The following is a 14,478-nucleotide window of genomic DNA, read 5'->3' on the forward strand; positions in this document are numbered from 1 at the left end:
CCAACACCCCCATTTTAGAAAAAACGACCTCTCTTAGAAATTCAGGCTAATTTTCAGCCAGCATCATCACATGGTTTTATGTGTTGGTAGTTAATCATCATGTATCATAGAAGTTTTTCTACCTGAATCAATTTGCTTTGGCACAACAGTTGATTAAGTTGACAGCAAGAAAATTTACTTTTACATGCAAAAATTACATTTTTGTGAAAAAAAACATGCTTTCCACAGCATCATGAGGTCCTCTCCTTCATGACCATGGGGAAATGGAAGGGGCTTGAAAACATAATGGTCAGATGACCAAAAATGTGTTCCGTTTTCTAGATACAGGGGGTGTCTCACATTACCCGGTGTCTCACATTACCCCACTCTCCCCTACAGAGGTTACATGCTTTTTTATAAAATGTCTTCAACATTGGCTAATGGTTAATTCCATATTTTGTGTGTGTGTTTAAATTTGAACAATATGCCTGTGCTCCTAAAGACATTACCCCCTTACTCTGTAATTATAGCCCGTTAAATCAAAAAATGTCCCCTGCAAAATACAATAAGTGCATGCATTTCACTCCTTGTACCTCCCTAACACATACTGTAATAGCCTATGTATGATTTTCTTCATTTCATGTTGGTTTTGTTGGTGAAAATGTTTGTTTTCTCCTCGGCAACAATTGTTGCCGGTGGGAAACTGCATAGTCTAAATTTCCACAAATTCTTTAATTTTACCTACACATATAAAAAATAAGAATATTTTAACAAGACATGCACAAATGTGCATCCTGGAGGAACTTCTACCTGTTTAGTTAGACCAAGGACTACACTTGGGCCCTGTCCTAGGCCACTTTCAGGCAGATGTGTGTGCTTCATGTGAAACATGCACATTGTGATAGCAAGGCTCCACAACTTGTACCCAAATCAGATTGGTATTCCCCTGATAAACTGCCTACAGCCATGCTTGCCATACTACTACTACTACTACTACTACTACTAATAGCTATATGTGAGCAAAATCCCATAAAAAGTCAGCAACTCATCCATGCTCCGATCAAGTGCCTTCCCTTTGGTTTGCATTGAATAGACATTTGACATCTCAACAATGATCTCCCTCAGAGTAGGATACATCACCAGAACAAATCAACAGGGTCAGGTTTAGTTTGTGTAGCCTATTGCAGTAGGACCGTAGGTCACAAAATCTGGTATATTGGATGTGGCTGGTCACCACGTCACAACACACACAGCAAACAAATGTTGCCGTGCTTACCTCTTCTTACGATCAAAAGATGCATGCAGGCATATAATTATCATTATATATCAGTTGTAGACCTATCTACACCTATCAGCTGTAGAATATATGTACAAATAAATGTCAGTTATATCTGTTAATTAAAGTATTTTATTTACTTCCTCATGTACATGTTTGAGGCAGACATCTCCCCCAAGAGGTGCAAGCAGGAAGTCAAGAGGCCTGGTCATGTGACCATTCACACTATTTACATGACATTGATACAATTTAGAGTAGACAGCATATTATTTCATTTTAAAACTTGCATTAGCTGCCCAAAGCTAAAACAGCAGTTTTAGAAGAAATGAGGGAGGGTGGGATTAAATCATTCAGAAACAGCACACTTTGCTGCAATGCAAAAAAGGAGTTACAATGTTTTATAAAATGAAATCACTATATGTACTGCAGCTTCTTATGATTAGATTAGATTAGAAAACTTTATTGATCCCCAAGGGGAAACTGCTTTGCCACGCAATAAAAACACAAACATCCACTTAACAAACAATACAGGTCTTATATAAATGCTATGCTATTGCCAGTGTATTAATTGAAGGGTTAGAGTTAGATCAACCAATTGAAACTTCTTTATTAATTCAGAAAATAATATTTCTTCCAAATATGTCAGTTCATTATTGAGCAGTAGTTACAAAAAGGGAGATATAACTAGCCTATGTCATGGTTAAAATGTCACTTTAGCTCTGAATCATTAAAAAAAGAAAAACAGAGCAAATTAGTTCTCACAACTCCCACTGTTTTTCACATCACTGCCCTGCCACAGAATCTGCTTCTTATCAAATTTGGTTTACAATATCAGATGAGTGGTATTATCACTTTTATTGCTTTTGATGCACTGACCTGTTGCCCACTGCAGACTGAGAAATTCTCACCTTGCCGATGGTAGTCAATACTGCTCTGTCAACAGCATGTCCTTCCCTACTGGCAGCAATACAGCAGCCTTTCTTTTATTTCCATGTGGAAGTCAGGAGCAGATGTCTGGAACACTGCAGAAAATCTGCTCTTTGTGTCAGTCGGCTGTAGTTACCCTCTCGCTTTGCCTGTGCATTTTCCATTCAGTAACACATAAAAGAGGCATTGCAAGGACAGGTGATTGAGGGAGGCACATCATCTGAAAGTTAAAATGAATGCAGGCAAGCAGCAGTGATAAATTAGATAAGCTCATATGATTTATATCTCCTTCATGTTGGTTTGGCATTTATAATAATCAATACAACTTGTATCGGTTTCTGTTAATGGCTAGTATAACAGTATGTAGGCTAATATTGAATCAATCGATACAGCTTATTTTTAACCTTTTGAGCCCACCCCTGCCGACCGTATGACTGTACAGTGTTGAGACAGGTGTGCAGAGACAGGGACATGTGGAATGACTTTTTATTGCGCGATTAGTCATTTTCAGACAACAAGGCTCCCCCAACATTAAAACAAACAGCAATGTACAAAACAGCACACATTTTCTTTTGCCATCAACGGAAATTTAATAAGGTAGTGAGAGTACATAACAGAAAGTAATGAAGTGTAAGGACGCGAGTTATGATGATGTTGAGATGTATAGGATGAGCTTGATGTCAAAGCCAAAGTAAGCACCATCGTCATGTAGTCAGGAAAGGCCATATTTCAGTAAGAAATATTCTAGAGGGGGTGAGGAGAGGTTAAACATGATACAAGAGGGTTATCACAGTTTTCAGACATTTTTACCAACTAAAAAAAAAGAACAATATCGGTGTAGCACTACTTTATCATGCATTTTACTTTAGTAAACCTTCTGACACACAGACAAAATATACTTCAATAAGTAGAACTCAGTACATCTCTGTCCAGCAATAGTCACAAAGCCTGTAATTTATACTCTTTGAATGTGAGATCCCTATCAAAAATAATATGCAGATTTTTATTTTTCTTAATATATCTAAAGTGCAAGTATTTATCCATTTTATTCAATGCTTTCTGTAAGTATAAAATACAAAGGAAAAAAACAGCAATATGTTTTTCCTGTTTACATGTTATATTTTTCTGAAAGGAGGAGCATCATATATAACAAACCATATATATATATATATACACACACACACGCCACAGATAAAATATTTTTGAAAGATACAACATATTATCTCATATGGGGATGGTAAAGGGATTTAGACCAAACTGTGACATGGGATATGTTCATTGTGCATTGACCCCACCCCTTAAAATCCAGGATCCATTTCCCAACATCTTCAAAACATTTGAAAGAACGTCTTTATAAGTATACACAACAGTAGCCTATACAGTCTGCAAACATGATGGACCCTACTACTCGGTGTGTGTGTGCAAACAGAAGACGTGCTGAATGAGCTCCTCTGTCAGTGGTTTGTGATGAGTCATATAGTGCTTGGCTTTGACCAGAGGCTGCGATTGGCTATGTGATTAACCAGGAACTCTGAATGTCCAATGAAAGACTGCAACACTGAAACCAGAAACGGAGCAGGTTTGGTTGTCTGGAACACCGTAATGGAAGTTTAATCTGTTTTCAGTCAGTACTTGTAGAGTTAGGTGGCGGCCGGTTGCCACCGCCCTCGTTTTGTTTGTGGAAGTTTGCCGTTAGAAGTCATGTACATGTGGCTTTTCAATGCAGTCGGAAACATGAGTAACCTCCCTGTACAAGACGGGAGGAACAAGCACACACAAAGCACCTACAGTTGGAGCCATCGTAGCAGTCCGACAACAAGAAGCTAGTTGCTAGTCTACAGTTTAATTTGTCTATTTTCATCATTTCAGAATTTGTAAGGAATGGTCTGATGAGCAACAGGTTGCTTGTGCAACACACATAAGCTCTATTAAATAAAACATGACAAAATGAACAGTGCAGCAATAACAGACAAAGGGCAGGATAACATCATGACTAAGGACTGCTATGATGGCTACGACTGTATAAGAACGTCACTCTTGTCAATGCAAATAGGTTCAGTGCATCACCACCAAACTTAGCCAGAGCCACTGTGGACAGCACACAGCTAGTACCACTGACACTTCATACAGAAAGCAAGACGAAAAACATCTGCCTACCATTTTGCATTTGAGTCCCAGGAATGGATAACCGTGTAATGTGGGCACAACATGGCTGCAAGGTCACTCCAGGTTTTGCTGTGACACCAGGTGAGCTTGCGTAAACTGAGAAATCAGATTCGATCTCACTGTTTTCGGCAAAACCACACAAGCGTCCTCGTCCTCCGTAACTCAGACAGAGCTACGGCCCAAAAACGGACGTGTCGTGTTTCACAACAGAATAATTCTGCACTAAAAACAACGACTGACCCGGTAGCACCTGGTGATTACAGTCTGTAACAAAGCAAGACCCAATGTCATTTACTCCTTAAAAAAATGTGCGTTTCACGTAGTGAGGCAATCACAAAGTGAACTGTATGAGCAGGTTCAGGCTCCCCTTATATTTGGCCATTAGAGAAAGAGAACGAGCGAAAGGAAGTGTTGTATTTCCAGTCTTCATGTAGCATGAGCCTCCTGGAGGCCTAAATTAAATTAAGCTAAAGCTAGAACACTTTGGGGAATAATTGCTGTACCACAACAGAGTCCATTCTCATGTTGAACTCGGCATGAACTCCGATTGACCTCAAATGTGCTTTGCCGGGCACATAGGTGGCTTGTACGTGTGTTTAATAGAAATTGACTTTTTGTAATTCACAGCCCAGTGTGTGGAAATATAATCATCTGCAAAGGGGGTAAGAGATTTCCTGTTCTTCTCCAGAACTGAAAGAAAAGTCCTAACTGGATGTGTCTGACAGCCGGGTCAGTAGGTCGTGGTAGAAGGCTGCTGGTAAGCCCCCACAGTGCAGTGCCAGGCTTCATCAGGCCTTTCACCAACACTCAGAGACAAACCTGGGCCAAAAAGTCCTGCGTTGAACAGATGGGATTTTCTGGAACATTTTTCTTGGCTCTGTTGTCACAGACGTAACCAATCACAGACAGATAAACTTTTTAAAGCAACGATTCAGTAAGACTCCTGATACCTTTTCAGCCCAGATGTGCTTTGGGGAATTCGATTTTTAGCCTAGCCTCAGTTATATCCCACATGGTCTGCAAAAGCCAGGTTAGAACTACATGAACAGCTTTCATCCAGCTGAGGCCTCTAAAGCTGCAATCCACACAGTCTGTGTTTCCCTTCATGCCAGCTAGGTGGCACGCCACACACCGGCTGGGCCTGTGACCAGGCTCAGCCGCGTTAGCTGTCGCAGGCCGACCTGCTTTAAATAAAGCTGATAAATGAACGAACCACTCAAAGCATATTGATTGTTAACTCACACTTCAGTCTAAGCCTGTAGGTCAGTCAGTTCAAAGAGAAGGAATGGACTGTGTGTCTGACGGAGGCATTCGGACTAGTTTTGCTTCAAGGACGAAGAGCCAGGGCCTTTCTTACGCACTGAACCCAGAGAGAGGGATTGTAATCCTCATTGTAAAAACAACAAACTCCTCTGTCCTTTAGATCCACTGCGGCTGATCACTATCGCCTCGCTCGGATGAAACCATAGACAAGCCAAAGTCAAATCGGTAGCTCACCTGTCCTGCCATCTGCAGTCCCAGGTGAGAGGGGGGGTCGCACTCAGGCTCCAAAAACATAGATCCCTGGCTTCTAATGACAGGAGGCCTTGTGCAGTTCTAGACACCATTCAAAATACTTTAGAGGCCTCCCAAACACTCAGATAGCAACAAGAGGCCTCAACAGGGGGAGACTATGTGTGTGTGTATGTGTGTGTGCCACCCATGGACCCAAGCCCCAAGATACTATTCAGCTTCAGTGTAGGCCACTGCAGAGGGGCTGACACGGAGACAGTTACAGGTTGCTGTCTGTCTCTTTTGCATGTGTGTGTGTGTGTGTGCAGGGGGAGAGACAGGGAGGAGGGAGAGGGTTTTCTCTGGGTGGACTCCATAGGGGGACGTAAAACACCCGAACTAGTCTATGCGCACTGAGAGACGGACAAGGCAGCCTACTGGTTTACAGAACGTGACAGGAAAAATACCTCACTACTGGTGTGATTTTTTTTTTTTTTTTTTTTTTTTTTTCACTTTGAGCAAGTGCTTGAGAAGAAAGACTTCACATTTCGGAAATATAATGCAGATGCATCAACCTCATCGTCATGCTTTCAAATATCTACTGATCACATAGCCTATACATTTTTTCGTCTTTTTAATAGTCTATACACGTGATACAATGCCGCGATTGGCACGTACACAATATTGCACACTAAGATGAAACGTCCTACGCTGGTCAGTTGCTTCCTCTCTGCCTGGGAGGGAGAAAACCTGACACGTTTTGGACAACATAATGTGGAGGAAAAAAAAAACTTTGACGAAAAAAAAAAAAGCATCAGAGTAACAATAATGCAAAAGTGACATATTGTGAGCGGCGAGGCCCCCAAGGAGCGATCAAGGGGCTGTAGCACCATAAAGAGATAGATACTGCCTCGGCCCTGGACTGATAGGCCTCTACATCCACTGGACTTCACTCAGACTGACTGCAAGGGACCGGCCGGCTGGCTGCCTGGCTGGCTGACTGCCTGGCTCTATAACAGCATCCATCTCAGCTCTGACGAATAGCCTCATCCAGCCGCTCCTGATTTCGTTTTTTGTTGTTGCTGTTTTTTTAAACATCATGGTGCATATGGTGTGCAAAGCCACTCGTAACATCTCCAGATGAATCTCCATGCTGACACCAAGTGCTGCCACAGGCGGTACATCCTGGGCCGCTTCCTGATCCAGGGAGACACATCTCTCTCTCTGCGAGAGGCCAACCCCGCCAGGTGTGCCGCTAGGGGTTCTGGGCTCCAGGGTGCCACAACACACCAAGGGCCCCCACCTGTTTCCAGAGCGTACATACGGCAGCACGTCACCTCTCTGAAGGGCCTACGTTTCTGCCCACTACCACTGTTGGCCCCCCCCAGGCTCCCGGTGGCCTTTCAGCTTACTCTTGGTGTTGCCACCCATGCTCCATGCACTGCAGGGGTGTAAATCCCGCAGCCCTGGTGAGTATATTTCTGCCTACATAACAGCACTCGTAAATGAAAACGTACAGCGGTCGAGGTCACAGACCATCCACGTGAGGACACGTAAACGAGTGGAGTGTATAAGGCACGGGTCGTAATGACGTCAGAGAGGATGCGTTGCCTCGCCGCGCGCTGCGCTGACGCGTCTTTTTTTGTTGTTTTCTTTTTTTCGTTTTGTTTTTTGTTTTGTTGTTTCCGCGCCTTGCGAGCCCACAAGTGGACCTTACTCTTTTGCATCCCCCACCCCCCAGAGGAAAAAACAACAAAGTAACAAAGAAAAAACTTTACCCACAGAAAACGTGGGTATCTTAATAAGGATTTTTTTTTTTTTTTTTTTTACAGCTGATTCACAAAATCATAATTAGTACATCTAAGTTAGCACTTTTTTTCCTTTAAGTTTATATGGACATGGTGCAAGAGGGTTGATATTCAGTATAGTAGCTCAGAGAGATAAATTCATCCCATTTGTTTGAGGCGCACAAATAGGCTATTTATTTTTGAGTCTCAACCTTTCCATAATGGCATGATAGAAATGCTTTCATCACGTTTTAGGTCAAATTAAAGACTATAGCCTACTTTGCCAAATGTCTTTTCAAAACATGAGCCTACAGTACACGCATGCTGACAGGTGTTTACAGGCCTGTACTCCTGCGTTCTGCAATTCATACACTTTGAGAGCGCTTTCATATTTATTCTGCGTACCTTTATAATAAACTATACATCTGGTATCAGATTTTGGTTTCATAAAGTCCATAATATATTCTCTTTGTGCTGATGTCAAATATTCGTTCTACATGAAGACTGTCATTTAATATAATAGAACCTCTGGTTTTATTTTTGATTAAATTTTAGTATATTACCAGTTTGAAAACATTTAAACATTTTTTTTTCGAAATAGCTTTGATGTGTGCAAAATCTTTCGTTGATAGAGATATAAACACTCTGTTCATTGTCATTAAATCAAGTAGGAAACAGTTCATATCTTACAGTTCAATCCTTGATAGCAGCGGCTTACTGTTACAATGGTGGTAAGTGGGGTGACATCCAGTAAAATGAGCGAGGAGACAGCAGAGGTGCTGCCATGTCTGTGGAGGTTGTGTGTGTGGGGTGATTCCCTTGGAAATTATCTTTCTATTTTACAGTTAAAAGTCTCCTTTTCTCTCATAGTTCACTTGTTTCGTCTCTCGTGCTCTCCCACAATCCGCGTCAGTCATCGTCTCCGTCGTCTCCGCCGTGCGGGCCCTCAGGTAGCAGTTCGGAGGCCCGCTTCTCTCTACTCCTCTCCTGGATCTTCCTCATCTCCTCCGCGTATTTACAGAAGGTGTTGCCGAATTTGGACCACACTTTGCACGGAACAGTGATGGAGTTCCGGTACGTGGGCTTCACCTCGCTGACCCGCATGAAGACCCCGTACTTATTTGAGCCCACGTCAAAGAAGAAGCGTTTGTTGTCGACCGTGAGCGAGGTGCCCTCCGGGAGCTCCGCCGGCTCCTCATCCACGCCGTAGTCGTCGATGAGTTTGGCCAAAGCGTCGCGGAACTCGATGAGACCCTGCGCCGGCAGAGCGATGGTCTGGCCTTGCGCGCTTCCCAATCCGGGCCCCCGATTAACGGTCTGTCGGATCCTCAGGAACCGCCCCCTCTGGTTCTCTTTCAGATCCATGTAATATTTCCGATTCTCCCGAACCAGGAATTCGCTCTTGAGCGCCCGCCGGGGCTCATCCTGCACAATGTCCGGGTTAGTCGGGCCCAGCTGGGCGTAATGTTCGATAAAGTCCCCGAGATAATCGCGGAACTCCACGGCGACCGACATGGAGAGAGTGAGGCGGCTCTTGTTTCCCCCAGCCCCGACCTCGGCTATCTTTAGGAAGCGGCCTTTAACATTCTGCTTCACGTCAAGGTAGAAGCGCTTGTTCTGGATGTCGACGCGCTTGGAGGCGAGCTCCTCGGTGTCATGCTGCAGCCGGGACATGGCGCCCATCGCACCCGGGGGCAGCGAGCCGGGGCCTGCGGTGGGCCCTCCGTGGTCACTGCCACTGTCTCTGTCCGCCATGATGCTGCCTCCCTGCTTTACCTTCCACCGTCTCCCTCTGCCTGCTGCAACCTCGACTGCCCGTCAAACCGCTCCGCCGCTCTATCGCGAGAGGAGGAGAAGAGGGTGAAAAAATGAAAGTAACTGTAGTTGGTGTTACTGTAGTACTCGGAGCGGGCTGCGTTCAAGGCACTCGCGATGTTTTTGCAACGTTTGACAGAATTTTCATTTCAGCCTCTGGTACAGCAGTATATTGCAACTGAAAGTTAACCCCCACCCATGTGAGCCTAAAACACTGCAGTACTAACATGAACAATCAACACACACACACACACACACACACACACACACACACACACACAGATAGATCAGGATAGATAGATAGATGGGCTGGATAGATAGACAGACTAGAATAGATAGATAGATAGATAGATAGATAGATAGATAGATAGATAGATAGATAGATAGATAGATAGATAGATAGATAGATAGATAGATAGATAGATAGATAGACAGACAGACAGACAGACAGACAGACAGATATAGATAGATGGGACACCTGTCTGCACACTGTTCAATAAACAATAAAAGGACAGAACAGGGACTGTGTGTCTCACCCCGGGATTTCTGGTTTGGGGTTGTTCAGCACCACGGACAGCGAACCTGGACAGACCCTGTGGAAGGAGACAGAGACATTTGTGAATGAACAGTGGATGATGTGTGGGAGGCTGAGGGAGGGGGCTAATACACTGTGAAGCATCGTGAATTATTAGCCCGTGATTGGACATGCTTATGTGTCAGTGTTTCTCAATGAGAGACTGTTGATGGTCTTGAAGGGGTCAATCAGGGGACAGTAGCAAGAAGCCAAATGTACAACCTGTTAGCATTAAAAAGAAACTGGGGATAGCCTATACAAATAAAACTAGAGTTAGAGTTCTACAACGTTTGTGTCTGTGCAATGAAATAAGTTTGAGTGTCTTTTCAGTTTCTAAATTAGTAGACAGGAAATTATCTGGCAACCATTTGGATAATTTAGCCTATATGTTCCTTATTGATCCATTTCATATTTTTTTCATGAAAAAAGCTAAAGTTTTGCTACTTTTCTATGCTTAATATTTGTAAATTGAATATTTTGTTTATCTGTTTTTTGGATCAAAGACCTTTGGAAACATCACCCATGGGGGCACTGCACATTTTTTTTAATAGATTTCTGACATTTTACGGACAAAACATTTAGTTGATTAACATGGGAAATAGTAACCAATAATGAAATGATTATATTGTAGGCAATTTTAGTTACAATAATTTTATTCCATCATCTGAGCAACAGATTTTGACAACAGAGTTAGAAATTAAACTTAATTGCTTCTTTTTACATAGATGAAATGACAGAACAAGGTTTTTCAGCAGCATTCTTCATCAGGTCGGACTGGAGGAGCAGACGTCAAGTTGAACTGTGGTGTGGAAGACTTAATGGATGTTCATATAGTTTTAATAGGGTTCGAGGATTGTGGAATATTTTCCACATCAAAGAGGAAAATCTGGAAAAGGGATATGGCATCATGTTATTTTTGTACACAGTTAACAGAATTCCCTTAAAACTTACAAGCATTTAATGTTCTAACATTAATTAAACCCAAAGTTTGATCTCCATGAAGAGCTGGCAAGAAAGGGTTTGTTACCCCGGAATAGGGTGGTGCGATTTTTTTTTTTTAATAAGTCAGTTTATTGCTTGTGAGGTTTTAGCAAAGCAGCAAGTCACTGGCATCTGTTTTTTCAGAACCACGGACAGCGTACGGTGGACAGGAGAACAGATGGGATTTGATTTGCTCATGAGTATTGCTGGTGATGTAGCCTACAAAATAAGGGAAAGAGGACTGCAAAGAAGAAATCGTACATATTTTAGCAACATAGTACTAAAACATACCTTGACATTGAATCACCAGTCTAAGTGACCCCGTCAGGCCAGCCCCTAAAATGCTGGTGCAGTATCAAAAACGGCCTCTAGTAATTCCCACAGGCTCATTGTGAGTGCAGGGGAAGTCTTGGAGGCGAGTGGTGGCAGTCCTCCCTCAGTCCGTCAACAGGAATCGGTTTTTACTCCCCTTCACTTTGTCAACAAATGATTTGCTTTCAAGGCTAATTTGGAAATTCTTAAATTGTTTGCAAGGTCTCTGAATGGGGGCTCTAATGAATGCATGAATGGTTGAGTGAATGAAGGAGAGACAGATCGGTGAGTGGGTGGGCAGTGGGCGGAGAGGGGGAAGAGGTGGGGGTGGGCCACTGCATGGTGCATGGACAGTCACAGTTTGTGAAGAGCTGTGTTTGCCTCGTGAAATGTTGTGGTGATCCCCAATCTGGAGAAGAAGCACCTCCAGTAATGTGCGACAGGAAACAACAGATCATGTATGTTTGGTGGCAGAGCACAGGACTCAGACTGTGCTACGGGGGTTCTGTCTTCTGATGTCAGGTGAACATGTTAGAGTAAAGGATGACACATGCAGTGAGGAGACAGACAGGCCTTGATTGCATCAGTTTGGCTGTGGCCTTCAGTCAATATGAGGTGTCATGTGATTGGCCTGTAGGGCCAGAGCACTAAACCTGTCAAGGCTTTCAGCACCATGGACAGAGACCAGTCCCTGATGAGATGCTGCTGATGGGGAAACGGGTGGATGAGGCCATCATGTAGGTGCATACTGTGATGAAATGGCCTCTCATGCATTTTCTTTATCATTGCAGTTATCTATAGTAAAAGTGCCTGTCCGCATGTCCCCTATATGACATTATATTTTATCCCTTTCTCAGGATGGACAATGAAACGCTTTCGACCTCTAGCGAAGGGCGCAGAGCTCTTGACAGGGAGGGAAAGGCGAATCTTATGAATGGCTTGATTGATGGATACAGAGATGGAGGCAGGGACTGGTTTGCAGTGGAGGGAGGAGGGGATACTTGTGGTCACCAGAAAAAGCCTGAGCATACTGAGCAAAGCTCTCGTTTCATTGGTGGAGATGTATTCAATGAAAAAAGTGGGGTTATTAGCTGTAGCTGTGCAGGACTGGCAAAATATTTGGGAAGAGTGTCTTTCCACCATTACACCCGCAGATCAGGGCAACTGATGCTTCCACGTGCAGGGTCGTGGAAAATGTCAGGTTTGGGGCGTGCTCTCCTCTAGCATGCGGCGAGCGGACATATGTCTGAGGGCTTTTAAAGCTGAAGTCTCGCAACTCGCCGCTCGGCTCGCCACGCCGAGGAACCATTGAGAGAATTTCGCAGCGTTAGTCATCGCACCAACTATCCGCAGTGTGTGTAGTAGTCGCCTATAGCCTCTCTTGCACCTCTTGCACTGGAGATCCACAGTGGGCGCCGTGTAGGGCTTGGTTACAGACGCACTCTGTGCTGAGTGTCTGTGCACTGCGTGCGTGATTTCCTCTTGCACCCACCCGCAGAGGTTTAACACAGTCGACCGGCATGGTCACATGCCGGTTGGGTCGGTGGCGGTGTGCCGGTGGGTGCCCGGGTCATTAGGGTGTTTGCGCAGGACGTGGCGAGCCGACGCCAGTGACCGGGCAGGTGATGTTTGCTCACGTAAGTCGCTCGCGTTTGATGAGGGGCGCAGGGGACGCGACTGGAGGGTGCGCGCTACTGTTGCATCGCCTCACCGGATAACCGCTGCTATCTCATCCTGTCCGTCTGTTCCTCCCCGGTTCTCTGTTCTCTCTTTTTTTATTTTGATCACCGACTAACGGATTTTTGCAGGAGTGGGACTCTTTTTGACCATCGAAATAAGTGGATAAAGGACCCGACCTTGCGTGTGCGTGTGCGTGGAGTGCGTATCGTTTCTTGTGATTCCCTTGTACGCGCAAGCTGCTTTTTTTCCTACCAGAGAGGCAATGCGCCCACCCATGCGATGCTAGCCTATTAGCTGGAGAGAGAGAGAGAGAGAGAGAGAGAGAGAGAGAGAGAGAGAGAGAGAGAGAGAGAGAGAGAGAGAGAGAGAGAGAGAGGTTTCAGCCTTGGATTCGAGAGGAGGCTAATTTACGAGTCTTGTTTTGCCTTTCAGGAAAAGGGGAGATAAGAGGGGGAGGGTGGTTGGTGAAGGAGAATGCAGCAATCACATTTTTAAGCATGCAGAAGCGGGCCGTTTCCGGTTCCTAGGCTGGTGTGTCCCCCCATCCGAGGCCAGCAGCCGTATGGGGAAAGCAGCGGCAGACACAGATGGCATGGACACTTCCACAAGGTCTGCCGCTCTGCCCTGCCTGCTCTGCCGGAGCCCGTTCGCCGCCGTCTCTCTCTTCCAGCTCGCTCCGCCGCCCAGCAGCACTGCAGCACAGCACAGGCTGACGGCATGAGGCTTGATCCAGTGCATTTCTCCATGCTGGTCATCGGGGTCTCCTTCGCCTGTTACGCCCCGAGTCTCAACTCCCTGCAGGACCAGGCGTACCGATCAGCCGTGGTCATCGAGGGCGAGGTGCGCTCCTCCCCGGAGAACGTCTCCTCGCGGGAGCCCTACAGTGTGAATGTCAAAGTGCTGGACGTGTGGCCCGTCAACAGCGGCGGCCTCGAGAGGGAGCAGCTCGTGACCGTCGGGGACTTCGGCTCCGAGGCCCCGTGCACCACGGTGGAGAAGGACCACAGATATATCTTTTTCATGGACCCGACCGCCGAGCCCTTTGTATTCAAGGCATCGTACGCCCCTGTGGACGCCAGCGAGCCGGAGCTGAAGAAGGATGTGGAGCGAGTGCTGTGCGAGGACTGCGGTAAGTTTAAGGCTTTTCCCTTCTACCTGCCATCCACTCACACCGCACTATAAGGGCCACTGGAGCTGCCATGGTGATGTAAGGAGACTGTCACCGCTCTCTGGCTGCGCGTGCACGTGCGTAGTCTATACAGTTTGGCAGCTTGCATACACATATGCATGCATGCGCGCGAGCCGATTGACACCTCAGTCCTCCATAACCCGGTCACCCATAATGAAATGAGAGTGTGTGTGTAGGCGACATATCTTGTGAATCGCTGTCTGTCTGTGCGTGTGTGTGTGTGTGTGCGCTTGCTTGCTTGCTTGTTTGTGTGCGCGAGAGAGATAGTTGCATATCTCAGTCAAATCCAAGTTAAAGTTAA

The 14,478-nt window shown here is 45.2% G+C and overlaps 2 protein-coding genes across 2 annotated transcripts in view; one reads left to right on the top strand and one right to left on the bottom strand.

Annotated features, from left to right (window-relative positions):
• Positions 1 to 8,097: 8,097 nt before the first annotated feature.
• purab (purine-rich element binding protein Ab) lies at positions 8,098 to 9,437 on the bottom strand. The gene has a single exon (XM_083980753.1). The coding sequence runs from the start codon at positions 9,379 to 9,381 to the stop codon at positions 8,536 to 8,538; it is 846 nt and encodes a 281-aa protein (XP_083836879.1). The 5' UTR covers positions 9,382 to 9,437; the 3' UTR covers positions 8,098 to 8,535.
• A 4,268-nt stretch (positions 9,438 to 13,705) lies between these two features.
• Positions 13,706 to 14,478, top strand: part of nrg2b (neuregulin 2b) — a gene marked incomplete at both ends in the record, with an annotated part of 54,346 nt that continues 53,573 nt past the window's right edge. The window contains one exon of the mRNA XM_083980338.1: positions 13,706 to 14,117. Within this exon, the coding sequence (XP_083836464.1) occupies positions 13,706 to 14,117 (412 nt within the window). The remainder of the gene's footprint in view (positions 14,118 to 14,478) is intronic.

The sequence above is a fragment of the Trachurus trachurus genome (assembly GCF_905171665.1).
Source record: "Trachurus trachurus genome assembly, chromosome: 10".
Taxonomy (NCBI): Eukaryota; Metazoa; Chordata; class Actinopteri; order Carangiformes; family Carangidae; genus Trachurus; species Trachurus trachurus.